The 19,032-nt window shown below is 50.6% G+C and overlaps 2 protein-coding genes across 4 annotated transcripts in view; one reads left to right on the top strand and one right to left on the bottom strand.

Moving 5' to 3' along the window:
- The window catches only part of OPHN1 (oligophrenin 1), a 69,169-nt gene extending 66,687 nt beyond the window's left edge, over positions 1 to 2,482 (top strand). For all 3 annotated transcript variants that reach the window (XM_041119098.1, XM_041119097.1, XM_029996921.2), the window contains one exon: positions 375 to 2,482. The gene's annotated coding sequence lies outside the window, so the exon portion shown is untranslated. The remainder of the gene's footprint in view (positions 1 to 374) is intronic.
- A 7,103-nt stretch (positions 2,483 to 9,585) lies between these two features.
- The window catches only part of AR (androgen receptor), a 59,251-nt gene continuing 49,804 nt past the window's right edge, over positions 9,586 to 19,032 (bottom strand). The window contains exons 5-8 of the mRNA XM_029996922.2: positions 17,566 to 17,710; positions 16,550 to 16,680; positions 15,829 to 15,986; positions 9,586 to 14,834 (exon numbers count right to left, since the gene is read on the bottom strand). Coding sequence (XP_029852782.1) covers positions 14,679 to 14,834; positions 15,829 to 15,986; positions 16,550 to 16,680; positions 17,566 to 17,710 — 590 coding nt within the window. The 3' untranslated portion in view covers positions 9,586 to 14,678. The remainder of the gene's footprint in view (positions 14,835 to 15,828; positions 15,987 to 16,549; positions 16,681 to 17,565; positions 17,711 to 19,032) is intronic.

The following is a 19,032-nucleotide window of genomic DNA, read 5'->3' as shown; positions in this document are numbered from 1 at the left end:
GACAATAAATGAAATAATAAACCAAAAGCACACGTGTAACATAAACTCAGCATTCATGGGGTGGTGGGAGTCCAGTGGAGGCAATGGGAATCTCAAAAGAAAGATGAGGAGAAATGTCCTTCCTGTAGGAGACCCTTGCAGAAGGACAGATAATGACTAGAGGTGGGGTGTGCTCTTCGCTGGGGTGGTAGTATGGCAGGGCAGAGTAAATCAGCCTGCTCTGCCCTTCCTGAGCCTCCTCACTGCAGCGCTCAGGGTAAACGTGAGCGCTCTGCAAACGGCGATGCTGAGGTCTGGGCTTGCTTTGGTTGTGGTTTTGCCATCACTGACAGATTTATACTGCTGCATAGAACGTGCTTGTTTTCTTCTTCCAGACTTTATAAGCACCTCAGCCCAACTAGACCCAGGAGATTTTCTGTGCTTGTGAAACGGACGTGTCACAGCTAAGACTTTTCCAGTTCTGGTGCCCCTGGAGAGCAGCTATCTTACCGGACGATAATTTCAGAGCACGCTGTCGTAAGTGGCTCAAGAAGTTAGAAGAGAGGGAGATAACGATGGGGAGAAGACCCTACCCACACATTTGTGTTGAACTGTTCCCAGTCCTTCCGCCACTCCTCTCTGCGCAGGCTGTGGAGGATGCTCGTGTGTGCCCTTGCAGGTGACCAGCAGCATTTGCAGGGCTGGGTGAGCACCGACGAGCTGTGGAAGGGACCGCAGGGGATGGGAGTGGCCATTTATCTGCTCACTTTTTGGTAAATGCGCCTTGGCAAGGGTGACCTTGGACAGACATTGGAGTCAGAACGCAAGGGGCTGACTCCCCGTGCTTGGATGCAAGGGTAGAATGACTGGAGTTTGGGTTGCCCCCCCTTGCCATGAGAAGCTCCTTCCTTTATGTTATGTTTTCCTTGCTCAGTAAGCTATAGTGTGTTTTTCAGTGTGTAGAAGAGCAGTGTATGTTACTGGAAACGCTGCTTGTGCTAAGGCAGGCAGGACAGGAATTGGTGGGACCATCATGCTTAGCTCTGCAGGACATCTCTTCATCTCCTCCATGGCATCAGCATGCCCCTGTCCTGGGAAACCACGCTGGCAGACGCGGCTGTGCCAGGGAGCTTTGCCTGAGCGGGGCTGCAGACCCTGCCTGTGGGTCAGCTTTCTGGGCAGCACCAGTCGGGTCAGCAGCCTCCGAGAGCACCACTGGGAGAAGGAAGCGGCAGGCGTTCCTCCTCCTCCTTCTCCTCCTCCTCCTCCTGTGTGAGCCACTGTCCCACCAGATCCGCTCCCTCAGGCCCACCAAGTCTCTGTCCCAGGGTTGTTCTGGTGGGCCAGCACAGAGGTGGCGAGGAACTGAAACTCGATGAGTATGGGTCAACCCGTTTTTCTGAGAGGCGCACAGTTTCTTGTTTGCTTGTTACATTAATTTCCAATCCAAGAGATGTCCAGTCTCTTTTCCTCAGCAGCAGCCGTGTAGATGATGCCCTTTGGTCTGGAAGGTTTCTCCTAACCAGGACCACCACTAGTACCCCTGTTAACAGTAGAGGCTTATTGTGGTTCCAGCTGACACCAGGGCTCAGTTCCTGAGCTGTAGTGTTTGCCTGTAAATAGGCAATGAGTGGCTTCCCTGCTTCCTCTCACCAGCTCAAAGGCGGCTTCCATGTTTTGAATGATTTTCCTTGGGTGCTGGGAGCATTCCCAAACCAGTGGCCAAACATCCCCATTAGCTGCTTCCTGGGTGCTCCATCCTCTCGAGCGCGCTTTGCCTCCTGCCTGGCGCAGGTTTGCCGGTGGGATGCTGCCACGGTCCTTCCCGTGCTGTCTGCTGATGCTTGCCTTGTGTGTGCATCTAGCGCCTGTCTGCTTTATTGCTGAATGTAATTCTGGCATTCACTGGACACACACGTGTCGTGTCAATGGTGCTTCTGCTCCCTCGGGCTTTGGCAGTGCCCCAGCTGCTTGCTCCTGTACTCCTGCTTTGAACAGTGGCACATAAAAGTGGCTTTAAAAAAAAAAAAGCGATATCAATGCCTAGACTGTATTACACACGCTGGCATCTCAGGGCTTTTCAAAGCTACAGTGAGCCCTTCCTGCTGCACCCTCTTGTGAGTGGCTGGGAGGTGTGAGCAGCACCAAAACAGAGCGCATTGTGTTTTTCCGATCAGGTATCTGAGAGAGCAGGTCAGACGGAGCTGTGAGCCAGCAAGGTGCCCTGACCAGCCCAGAACGGCTGTGGTGGCTGGGAAGCCTCTCCAGCAGCCCGGCCGCGGAGCCCCAGTCTCCTGCTGCGGACAGGCACTGGTGCTCGAGCCTGCCCTTTGGTGGCTTTGTCATCCTCTTGGGGTGGCTGTCCCAGAGGACAGAGCTAGGATCTGTGGGAAGAAAGAAATACGAGGGAGTTTGGTTTTAAGTCTGACATTGTAAACAATGGAGGGAAGCAGCTTACTAGAAACGTATTTCATTGTGTCCTTTTAAAGTAATTTCTCACGTGTGTGTGCTGGTTTTTCCTCCTCCGTGCGTGCAGCCGAACACTGGGGACCAGCGGTGGAGCGGTGGTAGGGTTGTTCAGCTGTGCTGGTGGAGGCCTGTGGGGCACAATCCCTGCTGCCAGTGCCACAGGAGCAAAACAGCTGGGAACGCGGGATTTGCCCTGTGCAGCCTGGCAGAGCCCGCAGACATCAGCCATCAGAGCCATTTTGTCATGTAAAAGCGTAGATTACTTCAAGTGTTTATAAAGTTTCCATGAAGTAAAAAAAAAAAAAAAAAAAGTCCCAAGTATGCTTTTTTCCTCCTTTAAGCAATGCCCCAGTGTTGCCTACGCTGCAGCCATCCTCAGCTCTGCAGATCCCACTGCTTGGGTCCCGCAGGCACCCCGGAGATGCAGCCGACCCTCGATGCGCGTGGCCAGGGCACACGAGCATGGCTCGGGGCAGTGGGTTTGCACAGGGGTGGGTTGAGCATGGACCCCCTTGTTCTGCCTGTTACAGAGAGGCATGTTTGGTAGTATGTGGTTTTAAAATGTTTTCCCATTTTTAACTTCAGCTGCCTGGTTCTTGTTCAGCTGCCTCTGTCAGCATAAACACCTTTCTACTTATTTATGATTACTGCAGACACAGCACTGGCTTCTTTCCATCTATCTGACATCTTTTTCCCCTCCTCACATCTGTTTTCCCATCCCTCTCAACTCTGATGTTGATGTGCACTACCATTTGCTTTTCAGGCGTCTTGCTTTATTTAACAAAAAGATCTCTCACAGGAGAAAACAGCTTTGTCTCTTAAATGGGAGTCTTGCAACCTGGTTTTGAGCCTGAATTTATGGAGAAGTGCCCGACCGAGGTGACCACACAGGAGCTGGCAGCAGTGTGTGAGGTACCAGGAGAGGGAGGGTGCTGCTGGGGTAAGCATGGGGTGGGCGAGCTGTCCCTGCCGCTTGGCAGCCTGCACGCTTTGCTTCCCTGCCCCAAGAGGAGATGCAGCCAATTTCCACATTTCCTAAATACACCACTCACTCCTTTGTTGAGTGATACTTTTTAAAATTTTTTTTTTAACCTAATAACATGTGGCTGGAAAAGGCTGCAGCTGAGGAACTCCTCTGGCGGTTTGAGATGAATGAATTCAGCTCTAGTGTCTGAGAGTCTTCAGCTGAACGATGGGGAGCTTTCTCATCTACACCCTTTTTCAGGCCTCTAATTGCCATATTCTTCTCAGCATCCTTGCTGCAATTACTTTGTACCATCCTAGCCTTAGTTCAAGGGCGCTGAGCTTTGCAGCATGCACTCCAGGTTGGCAGGCTTGGAGCAGGTCTGTGCCTTGCCCCGGCTCCAGGCCCCCGAGCAAGCGCCCGGGTGGGCACCGTCCTGGCCGAGCATGGTCCTGCCTTCCCGGTCCCCGTTCAGCATCGCCGCACGGGGCCTGAGACCCCGCTTACAGCGGCAGGAGCGGTCCCCAGCAGCAGCATCCAGCGCTCCATGGCTCCCCTGAGGGGCAGCTGGGCATGGGGTGCCTGCCCCCCCACCAGCACCCCCAAAGCACTGCGTCTTTCTTCCAGCCCCAGGAATACCCAGTGCCCTTTAAGCCCCTGCACCGTCCGCCATAAGGGAGCAGGAATGGAAAAGGAGTCCCCAAAGCACCTTTGCCACAGCAGGATTTATTGCAGCTCTGTGCATTTTGACAGTCTTGGCCTTTCTTCTCTTACCAAAGAAGAAAATCACTCTCCTGGCAGGGAGCGTGAGTGAAATGCTGATTTCTTCATAGCTGGGCTCTGTCGTTAGCAGTAGGCCAGCACTGGCCGAATCGCACAGTTCAAGCATGGGGGGCTCATGGCACATAACGTGCAATGTTTCCTTTGCTCCCTTTTTGTTTTTCCCCATCTCTTCAGCTGGAAAGACTAATCCTAATAATGTAAACTGGCAAGAGCCAGCAGTCCTGATCAAATACTACAGCGCGCGACAGGCCGGGGAGCCTGGCTGAGACCCTTCCTCAGCTCCTCCAGCCCAACGTGCAGCTCATTGCAGCCTGAGTGCTTGCGGGGCTCAGGGGCTGAAACCGCTCCCTCGCAAGGGCTCGGATCAAATCTGTAATTTGGAGAGCTCAGCACATAGGCGGGTGCTCAAGCCAGGGGCCATCGGTTTTGATTAACCCCCCCCCCCCCAAGCAAGAATACGGACTGCACAATCTCATTTCTTTCGTGATTAGAAACCTTCTCCTGTTTTTCATCCCGGGAATATTTGGGGCTGTTATTGCTGAGTTACCTTCGGGGTACTGAAGGACAGGGTGGAGGTTTGTCAGCAATAATTTGGGGTGGGAAATGGTGATAGTGAGATGGGAACTGCTTACCAGGACTGCAGTCACCGGGCACTGCTGCAGCAGCCAGGAGACCAGGGTCGGGGCCGTGTGCTGGGAGCGGTGTGGGATGCAGGGAAAGGCTGGATAAAGTGTGTGGGGGTGGGTGGGCTTGGGACCGGCCCCCGTCTGCCCTCCCATCACCAGGCAAGCTGCTTTGTCCAGGTCTCGCTGCGTTTGCAGTCCTGACCTGCACCCAAAGGGTCCGGCTGCAGCCGCAGCTGCCGCTGCGGGTACCCTGGGGCTGGCAGAAAATCTCGCTGCATTTTCATCCGGAGTCGCCTGGGCTCCGGGCTTGCTGGTAAAAACACAAAATGCTTCAATCTTGGAACTAACTAAAGATCCTTGTTAAATCTAGAAAAAATGACCGGCAGCATTGCGGAGCAGCGGCCACCCCTCGCGGGGCTGGCAGCGGGCACAGCCCCATGCGTGGCATCCCCCGCCGGGTGCCTGCTGGGGGGCACGTCCCACCCTGCTCCTGTGCCCGGGAGCATCCCCTGCCTGGGATGGACACAGGGTCGCAATGCCCAGGTAGCACTGGGCAGTAGCTTGAGGGTTGGGGTTTTTTTTTTCTTTTTCCCTGGCTCTTTGTTTCTCTGTAGTTTCGTTTGGGGGCTGTAATTTTTCCAGGGATGGATGCCTTCAAAACAACAGTGTTTCAGTGAAAGAAACTGTTTTCTTTTTCTATTAGCCCTTGTAGTAAATGATTACAGACTGGAAGGAGCACTAAGGTGCTATCCCAACAATTCTGGTGTCCCAACCCGCAGGTGCATGGTTTGCTTTCTTAAGGAAAACGTTTTGATTTCATCTGAGCAAGAAAAATATTTTCCAGCATAAGTAAAACCTTGTAGTTTTTTATACAGAGAAAAGATATCAAAACAAGAAGTTTCAAAGCTTGAGACTGGGCCTCAGGGAGGAATTCCCAGAGGAAGGATTTGGAGAGGTTAAAGGCACACTTCAGTAGACACATCTATATGATAAATTTAGAATTGAAATGTACTTAGTGGAGCACTGACATCTTAAATTTATGTGCTGCACAGAGATCCATAAAGGCATAGGAATCCACCCACGCAGGACTTCTTGCTAGATCAGAGTCTTAGTTTTAAACTCCATAATTCTCTCTGGCCCAACTCGCTGCACAATTAACCAGCTGAATGCTCTGATTTAGGACCAGCTTTCTACACCAGACATTTTCTTGGCAACTGTCAGCAGCATTACTTGGCCTATACATCCATAAATCAAGAGTCAGGCCAGCAAAAAAAAAAATCCTGCCATGGGCTTAAAAATTCAGGAGGCGCTTTGAATTATTTCTTTACTTTCCTTATATTTTTGGAAGTTTATGGAAGAAGTGCTTTCACAGCCTCTGTCAGGATCTGTGAGAGCTCCTAAAAAGCAGAAGTTCTGAAGATTCTTGAAATCATATATAAAGGGTTGCTATTCCCATGGAGGCTTAGAGAAACGTACCCCTTCACCCCCCCCAGCACGTTGCCCCCCAGGACTTCTGTCCTCCTGCAGGTCCAGCATCCTCTGCTCTTTGCATCCTTTGTGTCCTGCACACCCTGGTCCCTCCCCGGTGCCTCTGCCCCGCGGGCTCATCCCGGCACCGTGCCGCCGGGCCATGGCCCTGCGGTCGCTCTGCTCCAGCGGGGACGGGATGCGGGGCACGCAGGTCCCTGCTCGCCCTCTCGTTGGCGTCTACCTGCCGGCGGCGGTGGGAGGCTGCGGCAATTTTGGGCAAGGAGCAAACCCCAGAGTTGGCTGACGTTCCTCGTGTCAAGAGCACACGAGTCGGCGTGACCGCGCTGAGGTCTGTGGCTGCTGGACGAGCTGCCGGAGCCCAGCACACATGGAGGGCAGGGTAGCTCCCGGTGCCTCTCCCAGCTGCGTGTGCCCTGCTTTGCTCAAGTCGGGCGGGATGCAGGAGGTGCCGAGTGTGCTGAGATGGGAACTTCAACAGTAGCGAGAAACAGGCAACCGCCGTCATCAAACAACTGAGTTGCTGGCGGCTCTAGCATCCCTCCAGTGAAGCAGCAATGCCTTCTCCGTGCGCGGTGCTCCTCGCCCAGCCCATCACATACTTCCGATACAGAAGGGAACCTCCTGAGGGGCCCCTGCCCCTTCCCAGCTGCTCCCTGGGCAGGGATGGGGTGAGCTGCAGGGGTGGTCAGAGAAAGGGCAGGTAAAGAAGAAGGGCTGGGGGCCAGAGCCTGGGTGTCCCCCCTGAGTAGCCAGCCTGGGGACTGCTGCAGCCGGACTGGGCAGGTCACGCGTCTCCTCATCAGAGACAGCTATGCGGGCGAACCTGATGACTTTGCCCCAGCTCAGCAATGCATGCCAACGATATGTGCTGCCAGCCTCGTTATTCGTCTCCACGCTTTTCTTGACAGTAAGGATGATTTCTGTGTGAGGCTGGTGTGTGCACACATGCAAAAAAAAAACCAACCCCAAAAACCACACCCCAAACACCTTGTACCAAAGGCTTGGCATGGACAGCATATTGCTGCACTCCTGTGCTGGCTGTAAGCTGCTCTCCTATTAAAACCTGCGCCTTAAAGCACTTCATGGTGCTCCCACAGGGATTCGGGCTGGGCTGAGCAGACTGCTGACCTCGGCACGAGAGGAGCAGTGAGCTGCAAGAGCCCATCGCTGCCTTCACCAGGGCCTCGGGGAGGGCTCTGCACCAGCGCTGAACACAGCCCGGGTACTGGAGGGGGGTCAGTGGGATAGCGGTGGCCAAGCTCTCTCTGAGGGCTCCAGGTGAAGCCTGGAGTTTTAATTAGTCTGTCTTGGAGGGAGTTGCAAAAACTTGTTATGCAAATTAGAGAAACTAAACTGCATTTAAAGGACTTTCATAGTAATTAATTAATTTGCTCAATACCAGGCCCCGCATGATCTCAGGCACACCATCCCACTCAGCTTCTCACAGCTGGAGTCCTTTACCACCCAGGGTTTGTATAAACAGTGGTCTCGGGCCATTGTCTGCAATTGCTTTAAGTAGTCCATAGGCAGTTTTAGACCCATGGCGAGCTAGTGTTCTGGTGGGTCCAGGTCCTGTTTCTGTTCTTTGACTGGGAGAAATAAGTGCTGTTAGATATCGTCGGTCACGGAACAGTTCGACAGCCAGGTTCTGAACACTTAATATGATGCAGAGGCACCGCCAGCCTGCCAGCACGGCTCAGCACCCACATCGCTCATCCAGCCACGGAGCTGAGCCCACCTTGGCGAAGGTGATGGAGGAGCTGCCCGGGCCACCGGGGACAGGAGACGGTGACCACAGCTGCAGGAGGAGCGGGGAGCCCCCGCCAACGTGGGGCTTCGGCAGCAGGTGGGTGTCCCATGGGGGACGCTGGCCAAGCAGGGCGCTGGGGGTCCCCGCAGTTGGGGTGGGTTTGGGCCGTGCTCTGACTGAGGTCCATCCACACCTGAAATAATCCAGCGTGCAGAGCATCTCCCTCCACCGGCTCATTCTGGTGCAGCCTTAGAGGGTGAGTGCAGCCCATACCCTGACCCAGCTGAAGGCATGCAGGGAGATGGTTGCCAGTGCAGCTGTCAGCGTGTGCAGAGCTCCCAGGGCCTCTGAGGAGGTCAACCGCTGTTGAAGGGTGTCTTAAAAGCAACTCAGTATCATTTTAGGAAATGGAACAATTTTTCTGTTTTAAAAATTTCCCACTGGCTGTTCTAAGGATCTTTAAAGCAAACTCCTTTAAAGCACAGAGCCATTTTAGGGCTGCTTGGCATGAGATGTTTTCAGGAAAAAAAAAAAAAAAGCAAGATTGATTCCTCACTTGGTTTCTGCTGTTCGAGCCCATCCTGCAGCAGACAGGTCCCCGGCCAGGCACAGCCTGCTGCGCCCCATGTGCCCTGAGCAGCCCCGCTCGCTCGGCTGACGGGCTCTTTCAGAAAAGGTCCCACTGCATTTGTTACCGCAAAGGTCCAGAAAGGGCACCCAGCAGTCTGCCTGGGACAGGGGCTATTTGCTAACTGGGCCAGGAGGGTTAGGGCCAGGAATCTGCAGAGACCAATCCTCTGCAGACACTCAGACTAATTTCCTTGCTGTTCTCATGCAGGCAAATACTGTGCAAGCCACGCAAGGCTGGAGCCCATTAAGAGGACAGAGGCCAGTGTAAGATCAGGAGATGCATACCCAGGTGAAGGACTGGGTCCGTCACCCCATGACATGTTGGACCGGCGGCTCCTCAGTGTCCCAGGGGACGTTGGTGGCCAAGTAAAAGTCTGACAGGGGACACTGGGGCTAACATGTTGACAGGTATCTGAGATGGCACCGCAGCCCGTGAACAGCGGTGGATTTTTCTGTTGATTAAGGGTGTATTTTGAAAATAACACATTTTTAACTGTGACTCAAATGGAGGGATGGGACCAGATTCTCTGCAGATGACTAAACATGACGCTACTCCACATGGGCAACGCTTTTTGTACGGCTAAGTACACTGTGCTTTCAGCTTGTGGGGTATTGGTACATGTACCGCTGCTGTGCAATTATACACTAGACATTGCCAGCTATTTGTGGACGGATGAGGTATTATTTTTTTTTTTTTCCAAGCTCTTTGGTTTGTCTCGCAGTGAATAAAATCTTGACCCTGTGCAGTATTCACATCTGTGCCTTGAATTAAAAAGTGGGCTGATAAGCAGTCTTTTTTATTACATGGAGAGCACAGGTCAATTTTATAAAGAAGTTCTAGCAGAATGGATTTACAACTGCTCATAAAGATACTGAAAACAACAACAACAGGAGGAGGACACTGGCCTTTATTAGCTCCTTGCTTTGAGAAATACATTAATCAAATTAAATTCAGTTTAAAAGACCCAAAGAGGCATATATGAAAGGATTAGTCAATTGATGTGTAAATGAATTAACAGTTGAGACATGTGATTAGTAGCAAAATCTGACTGTGAAAAATAGCCTATGAATGACCAAACATACAGCCTCATCCACTGAGAAATGACCCACTGATTCCTGGCATCTTCAATAGCTAATATTCATCACACCAGATAACATTTTTCATGCACATAACTGAAACAAAAGCCAAACACACGCACAGAGCAGTGTTCCAACAAACGAGATTCTGCCTTTATTGTACTTAGAACAACAACAGCTTTTAAGATTACAAAAAGAGCTGAACACCAAGTGTGAAGGTCTGCCCTGTGGCACAGCACAGGCCAAGTGCTTGCATGGGACCCAAGCATGGACTAAAACAGTCAAAAAGTGAAATTTTGATTTCCCCTAACGTAGTGGGATTGGTTTTGTCTTTATCCTGGAGGCCAGACAGGCTCCTCTTTTTGATTACGAGAACAGACATCCTTCAGCCCCATACAGTGACTTCTAAGTCATGGTCGTCTCCTGCGCATCCTCCACCGCATCTCACCGGCCAAGGCAGCGGATATCACTGCTCTCCAGTCTCGATGATGTCATAACATTGTAGGTCTCCATTTTCCTTATTCAATTGTATTCAGTTCCAATTTAAAAAAAAAGAGCAGTGGCAACAATCCAACTAACATTCTTCTCTAGAAGCAGAATTTGGCCTCAGATGCTATTAATTTGGGCAAAATACTGCCATTTCTGACAGGTGACTGAAAAACACCACAATGTTGCAACTGCAATACAATTGCAACCGTAATAAAATGCTATGTGTATGCTTCGACCTCACTGCACATCTTGCAGAGGATAAAGGTTCGCAATGCAGCAGCAAAGTCCCACCGAGCCAGGGCAAAGGCTTTCTCCATGTTGCGCATAGCCCTTGCCTTGGACCCAGACCTAGGGAAATAACCACACTATTGTACCTGAAAGTCTTTCTGCCCATTCTGTAGGCTACTTGTTCTTTTCCTTTTGGTAATCCTGCAGTGTTTGTTTGATGACTTTAGTCAGCTATGGTGAAACAAGCAATTGTAGAGACATTATGCTTTGTTACTTTCATGACGATAGCTGTGGGCTGGGAGTCCTCCCCAGGCAAAAAGGCACCAGCAATGAGCTTTTTGGCTTATTACAAAGAAAATAAAGTATTATCAATATAGAGAACTCTTTTTATTACAGAAACATGTTAACAAATAAAAACTGCATTAAATTGCCACAGAACACAAAATACCTGGCACAGAGAGCAGCTTACTATAAATTTGCTGTGGTTTTATGTGTGGTGCAGATATTTACTTTTTGAATCACAAGTGCAGGTTCCCCTGCCATTTTAAAAGGGAATGAGCAAAAGTCCCTCCATGTTGCCTTTCGAGCAGGCAGGCAAGTGCAGGAGGGCTGAGCCTGTGCCCTTCTCCTCCAGAGCCACGCCGTCCCCCCACGAACGGCCTGGAGCATCCCGTCTGCAGCCAGGCTGCCGGGCCGTGCCCAGAGACTGCGGCAGGTTTCCATCCCCGGTCCCAGCTGCGCGGCGCTGGTAACTGCTCCTGCCACCCCACCACACGGGCATCTCGCCCATCCGCCAGTTTCCAGGTGCTCTGTCATTTGATAGCAGGCACCAGGACACGATGGTGCAGAGCGCGACTTGGCCAGTCGTTATGGTACAAGAAAGGATTTCTGTGCCTCTAAAAGTCTACTTTGAAACAGTTAGAAAACAGCTACCGCTTTAGAATTCCAGGATTCTGCCCCGAAGTGCAAGGACACTTTGTGCAGTCAAAGAGGGCAAAGATAAAGAACACACTGTCGTCCCCCAAGTGCAAATACTATCCCTGTCTAACCAGAATCAGCTACAAGAAAGCTGGAGAAGCAGATACCGACACCAGACTGTGCCAGTGTACGCTCCATTCATGCCATGAAAGGATGGACCTTTGAACACTGGGCAGTACCTAACCAGAAAAAATTATCAAATTAGAAGTTTCCATTAATATTGGCACATACTGACTCATCTCCTGAAGAACATTTAGTTGCAATCCTGCTCCCTTCTCAAAGCATACCCAGTTGGAGAGAGTGCACACACGAGTTGCACACATCTGGCAGATGATACATAGGCAGCATCCCCTTCTAAACCATTTTTCATTTGTACTATGCTCCCACCAGCAAATCAGAGTATACAAATCCCTATTAAGTTTGATTTCTTCCCAATCTCCCAGCAGAAAAGTACCCAGCAGGATACCTCCACTCTCATTAACTAATGAAAACTTCACTGACGTGAGCTTGGGCAAAATATAAAGCTCTCCAAAGGAACTATTCAGACTGCTCATAATCATCCTCCTCTTGATGACAGAGATGAGGGTATTACTCACCCAGCTGTTCATTGTACTCTTCTGCTAATAGCCAGAAAATGTTCAAGAACAGAGGAATGCACCAGTAGGATTTTTTTACTGGTTCATTTGCAAATATTATTAGATCATATCGACACTTAAAATGCTTGCAGCCCCCTAAAATAGGAAAAGCTACTGAGAACACTGTCCTGTTGGCTGGGATTCAGGAAGGTTATCTAGGGATTCTGTTGTCACCTACGTGAAGGGATTTCAGGAGGAAAAGCATGACCAGAGCCATATCTAGCAGGGGAGGAAAACCCATTACAAACAGCTGTAAAGAAAGATCTTCCCCTTCGATAGTTTTGGTTTTTTTTCCCTACCCCTTCCCTTAATGAAAATCCCATAGCATGATTGAAAAGTATCAGGAAAATTGTTTGGTTTACTGAGCGTTTGCAAAGAACACAGACGTACCATGAAGGCATTTGCATGAAGAGCTGACGGTGATGCTCAGCTCGTGAACGGTCCAAGCAGCAATGTTTTCTGCACCATATATATGTGGCAATCAATTGGCCTAAACCTTATTCCCTTCACATTAAAGGCCTCTGACAAACACAAGTAGCTGGTATTATGCAGGGGGAACACAGCACGGTGTGCTGCACAGGTCCGATCAGGTTCACTTCTCTAGACTCCGGCATTTGCTTCGCACTTGTGGCATCGCGGTGCCGGAGGACCACACCAGCGCTCTGGGTGGGCACAGCTCCGCCACAAACTCTGCTCCGTACTGCAGCGGCGAAACCACCGCCCGCCAGAGAACTGCGTGCGGCAAGGCACGGACTTGCTGTTTGCCTGCGCCAGCTCGAGGACCCCTGGTAGACATCTGTCGGTAAAGCTGGACCGCATCGCAGCCCCTGATGAGGAGTATAACCCTGGCAAGAGCCTGTATGTGCTGCACTCGCCAACACACCCGGCCAGGTCTGACCGGGCGGTTTTGGTGGGCTCACAGCTGTGCGGGAAGCGGGGGAACTGAAATACCGCGGGGAACACAGGCTTGGCCTCTTTGTGGGAAGCGGAGCCCAGCAAATAAACAAATCTGAATACGGGTGTCAGGTGGACCTGCGTTCCCTTCTCAACTTGAGGTATGAAATGGAGTCAAGGCAACGCTTATACCTGACAAACCAAGCCTGCTTTTCTCAGATATTCCCGACTGCTGGAAGTCACCAGCAGCTGCAGACCGAACAGACTGTACCATTTGCTGGCCATGGACTCGTTAGCGAGGGCACGTTTATCCGTCCTTGTGGCGGAGCCACAGACTGTGCCACCACCACGACACGTGGGGCTGCTAGGGACAGGCGGCACGTGCGGGACCATGTCCCCCCCAGGCTGCAATCAACTACTGCAATTAGCAGGAGCCGTGCACACCGCTTGGAAGGGCATAAAGTCTCTTCGTCATTTCCTTTACAAGACCCTGAAGCACCACGGCAGCACCAGCCGGTTACCACAGCCACTTCCCAAAGGACAGGATTAACAGCAGGAGCCCCGTGGCCTCGCAGGTCCTGGCCCCGCTGCTTTGCTCCCGGGACGCTCGTCTGCTGGCATCAGAAAGAATAGTTGGCATCAACAGCAAATAAGTAGTGTAGCTGGAAACCCGGGCTCTGCGGACACCCAGCAGGAGCAGAGCCAGTGAGGGGCTGGGCAGGGGGCTTCAGGTGCCCACAGGAGGAGGGGAGACCATGAGGTCTGAGGACATCAGGCACTTGCGGAGGTGGGTAGGGCTGTTGGAGGAGCAGCAGCTGTCAAGGACAGAAATGTGACTGCTGAGCGCCCGGGCATCTGCGGGGCAGATGGAGATCCAGCTTGACCAGCCATAGGAAAAACATCACAGGTGGAAAACAGCAGCCATCCGCCATCTTTGGGGATTTCCGAAGGTCATCTTCCTCTCCAGCCCTTCTGCTGACAACCTCATAACGCTCCATCAGCTAATATTAACGCTCGTCCATGCTGCTGCGCAGGCAGGTCTGCGGGGCCGCAGATGGCAGCGGCGTGCTGTCCGGAGTAGACCCCGCAATGGCTGCTCGGCAGCTTTCTGACCGAGCAGCAGGTCCTGTAAATTCATCAGGCTGCAAATTCATCTCACCCCCGCAACTCTTCGGTGTTTCTCTACTGCAATATTTTAACTCTTCTGCTTCCCAGCACCATAATGCAAATAAGAAGTCCCAAAGGAGGCCAGTAAAGTAACCCACACCCAAACTTATAGGTTCAACCTGCTTGTTGTCTTGTTCTGTTTTTAAAAAAAAACCCAAACCCAACAACTGCTGGCATTTCCTCCAATCTCCCGTGGCCCTGGGCCACTAAAAGTCACTGTGGAAAATAGACAAATGAGAGAGTGTAGATACGGTGCCACAGCCACTGTGCCACAGTTCCCTGCCCCAGCACAGCGAGCCAGCCAAATCTAGGCAGAAGCCATGGCAGGTAGTTCGGTACCTCAGGAAAAATAGAAATCTCAGGAATCCCAGCAGGTAGTCATTTGTTACTGTCCATCTTCTTGGCACACCGCCTCTGTAAAGGGGATTCCTCAAGGCACTGCAGTGCAGTAGTGCAGAAATAACAGGCAGGAGATGGCTGAAATGGGGGTGGCAGAGCTGGGAGGTCCCTCCAGAAGATCACTGTGCATGGAAGTAGATTGGCCTGACTTTTCCAGACAGGATCTTGGGAACCTGCACAGAGATGATCTCAGCCATCATTTCAGGGTAGTCCACGCTCACCATATGTGCCTTAATTAAAAGGTCAAATGTAAACTGATGCAGATCCTTGGCAATCTGGGGAAGGAAGAAAGTTTGTTAAACGAGAAGTTCCCAGTCAGCAATTTCTCTGGGAAGATACCGAGCAGATGTTAGCAGGCACAGCAGGTCAGGGCTGGACCTTGCTACAGTGGGACCTGCTTTGCTCTGGCTATCCACTGCCATGCTAGCAGTTATCAGATGGCAGGTACGCACCCCGAAGATGAGCAAGGGAACTACCCAGCCTGGGAGCACGTAGCGTATTTTGCCATCATCCTTCACACTCAGACATTACTGAGTCCGACAAAAACTGAGATGTATAAAAATGGCACTTTCTTACTCCTACAGAAACTTGTCTTACTGTGTGCAGATGCTGCTGACTTCACTTATTAAGAATTACTTTTTGCTTGTAGACATGTAACTGTATGGGCATGGAGTTGAGCCCCAGGAAAGGTCTAGCTCATGTTTCACCAGCACAACTTTAAGTCACAAATAGAGAATTTGTTTTCACTGCTGTAATCAGAGAAGATTCACCAGGGACACTGAGATTTTGAGCTGTTCTCCTAGGCTGAAAATGGAAAAGTGTCATCTACAAAGAGCTTTTCATTGCTAAAAAAGGAAGCCCATAAACCCAAGCACAAGAGTGGTTATTGCAGGGAGTGACAGGCACAGATAACTTTCACTCCCTCAGCAGAGTTAGTGTCTCTCTTCTCTGTCACTTAATCTGGAGCACACTGCAATACTGTCCCTGCAAAGGTGTGCCAAGAGTTAAAAAAAAAAAAAACCACAAAGAATCACAGAATCGTCGAACAGCCCAGGTTGGAAGGGAGCTCAAAAGGTCACCCGGTCCAACCTTCCCTGGGAAAGGGAGGCTGGATGTGACTATCTAGCACCCTGTCCAACCGCATCTTGAAAACCTCCAGTGATGGGGACTACCTCAACCCTGGGGAGGTTGCTCCAGTGAATGATCGTTCTCACTGTAAAAAGTTTCTTTCTTATGTGTATAGATAGACATTTCACTGTCCTCTCTTACAGGATGCACGGAGTCCAGGACCTTGGTGAGCTGGTAAAATCGCCGAGAGCAGGAGGTAGGGTTCTTCCTCTTGCAAGCGATGATGCGGTCAAGTTCCTTAATGTAATTCATTCGAAGTTCATCAAAGAGCTTCTGGTTCTTCAGGCCATCCACTGGAACTGGATGGAACACGGGAAGGAAACAGTAAGAGTTGCCCAGAGAGTGGAGAGAATAAAAGAGCAAGAGGAAGGCTGAAGAAGTGGTCAGTGCAGACCTAAGACGAAAGATCTGTCCACCAGCTCTGCTTTTGCTACGGCCCTCATACTGGTCAGCTTGTTGGACTACTGCTAATCCAAGGACCCTTGTTAAGCACTTGTTAAAAAAGAGACGCAATATAACAAATTGCAGCACTATTTTCCTGCTCAGCAGCTGATGCTCAGAGGTCCCCATGATGACAGCAGTTAGGCTGAGGAGCAACCTCCTGCAGGAGCTGCATGGGAGAAACACTGCAACATGCGGAGGTGGGGTGGGCTAGCTGCAGGGGGGCTGGGTGGTGGCACCCTTATGCTTGGTAGCTCGTCGTCTCTGAGCAGCTCTGATTGAAGCAGAGAGGAGAACATCCACAGCCATCCCTTGGGAAGTATGAGTACATGCACATGCACAGGGAAAGCACCGGATACCTCTAGGGCGATACAGCATATAGCAAGCGGAGATCTGTTGAGGAAAGGATGTGAGTACTTACTTATACTGAAGAAGAGTAGAGCCTTCATACAGAGAAACTCCTGGGGTGTGATCTGAAGCCACCCGAACTCCTGAGAGAGGTGCCGCATCCTGACACATTGGCTGTACATTCTGGATTTGTGCATCCGGTACCTGGCAGGGCAGAATGTGCAACGCGTGACAAGGAGATCAAAGCATTGCCTGTGTGATGTGTGTGGGAGGTCACACTCTGTCTGACCTGGCAATCCCAGCCTCACCTGGCACATCCCTGCTGCCAAGAATCTGAGCCCTGTCTCGGGGGATGCTGGCACCAACAGGCCTGCATGCAGGAGAGGAACGTTTTCCAAAATGCCCGTGTGTAATCCTCTTCGTCTGGAAATGGAGGACTACCTGGGATTTGCAGAGTTCGTTTGACCCTCTGCCTTCCTGGAAAATGACTGCAATGACTCACCAAATGTGGCTACCCACAAGGGATACGAAGCTAAGCTCGGAGCTCTCAGAGAGAGGGTGTGGTTTTGCTTGCTGCTGTGCTTAGTTATTGTTTTTAAGCAATTCTACCTTAGTGCCAGCAAACCCTCCCCAGCTCTAAGTTGATGGTACATCAGAGAGAACCCATCAGAAACTTACAATATACGTTTGTTTCAGTTCCTGCTCGCTCCAGCTGACCAAGCAAGCTGAAAACAGGAACTCAAATCCTCAGAAAAAAGGCAGGTCTGTATGGACCGGCCCCTCACACCCAGCACCAGCGCTTGCTGCTGCTCTGATGGAAATTGAACCCAAGGCAAGGTTGAGGGAAAGGGAAGAAGGACCAGAAGAGACATTGCAATTCTCCTTATTGCTCCTGGAGATCACTGCAGAGCAATTAGAGGGGAAAAGCAGGGCCCTCCTCTGCTTTGTTGGTCAGCTCTGGAAGCACAATTCCTCAAGCTGCACATTTCATAAGCAGACGGGAAAGCAAATTCCTTGTCTTGTTCTCATTTCTCACCTAGTCTGACCCAGACAAAGCACAATATTAGATTGTTGTTATTTTGCACTTACTCATTGAAGACCAAATCTGGAGCGAAGTAAAGCATTCTGGAATTGACGTTGGTGAAAGATCTCCAGCCCATAGCAAAAACCATAAGGCCCATCCAAGAGTACTGGATTATTGACATCTGGTCATCCACATGCAGATTGCGAAATCCTATTAAAAAATGAGAGAGGGATATTACAGATTAATATTGGGTTCCTGCAGTTACCAGGACTGGTTTCATGCAGACTCCAGTTCTCCTGCAGCATTCCTGTTATGACAAGGTGGTCCACAGCCTAACCTCAGCTCGTCCCGGGACACACACACACAGAGCCGGGTGACACGACTGTGGTGTCAGCAGCCGGGTGCTCACACCCTGATGGGTCATCAGAAACAGCCACAGCACAAAACTGCAACTGGAAGGGGAGAAAGGGGATCCCTGGACACACGGAGGGAATAAAGACCAGGTGAAAAACACAAGCAGCAAAGTGTTTTAAAGGAAGGCAGTGACAAGTGGCAATAAATGACATCTTCCCCTTAAGAGTCTCAAAGATCTTCACAAATTGCATTTGAAGGCTTTGCAAGACCCAGTGAGGTGGGCAAGCATCACTCTGCAACAGACTGGGCAAAAAAGATACAGCAGGATGGGATTCAGTGACCTCCTGAAGTCCCGCAGGGTAATACCTCCAACTACGGGGTGCTGAACCAGTCCAGCTGCCCCAGCACCAGGCTCGCCCTGCCACGGCCCTCATTTCTGGCACTAATTAGACACCCAGACCCGCTGAGTCTTACTGTGCCATATGCTCTGCAGTCATGGCATAAACCCCAAGGTCTCCGCTCCAGAGCATTCACAATTACCACGTGTGACAGTATGTCAAAAGTAAGTGAAACAAACAGCCCATGAGGATTTGTTTGCTTTGTGCTGCTAACAGAAATAAATCAACCGAAGGGGAGCGGGAGTCCCAGCGGCAATGCGATTAACCAGACCACATTCTCCAGGCACTGAGGCAGAAACAAGCCCTCATTAACCAATTACCTCCTTTGGTGCAATTCTGGCACTCAAGGAAATAAGACGAAAAACTTCCTTTACTTTCAACCCGTTAGGACTTCACCAAATTTAAGTAAATGGATTTTAATGTGTAATGCTCAGAGCCAGCAAATAACCCCGAGGCCTCATCACACGGTTAACAGACTGAATACGCAAAGCATTTATCTAATGAGTATGAAAATGAATATGAAAACCTCTGCTGAATCGCAAGCTAAACAAAAATATCAATTAAATTCAAATTAGTATTCCCAGATGGTGGTTCACAGTTAAATCCCAGGCATGTTTACAACACACGCACAAACATCACCTCCAACACTGTACTTTTTTCCAGATACTTGTAAGTAGTCAGATGTAATCTGGTTTCAAGAAAGTCATATGTTATTTCAATCAAATATTAAAGCAATTCTAACACCTCCAGTGTATAATTATAATCCATTGAGGCGAGCAT

This window comes from Aquila chrysaetos, chromosome 21, assembly GCF_900496995.4.
Source record: "Aquila chrysaetos chrysaetos chromosome 21, bAquChr1.4, whole genome shotgun sequence".
NCBI lineage: Eukaryota > Metazoa > Chordata > Aves > Accipitriformes > Accipitridae > Aquila > Aquila chrysaetos.
Note: the sequence above shows the minus strand (reverse complement) of the source record. Positions and strands in the feature narration are given on the sequence as shown.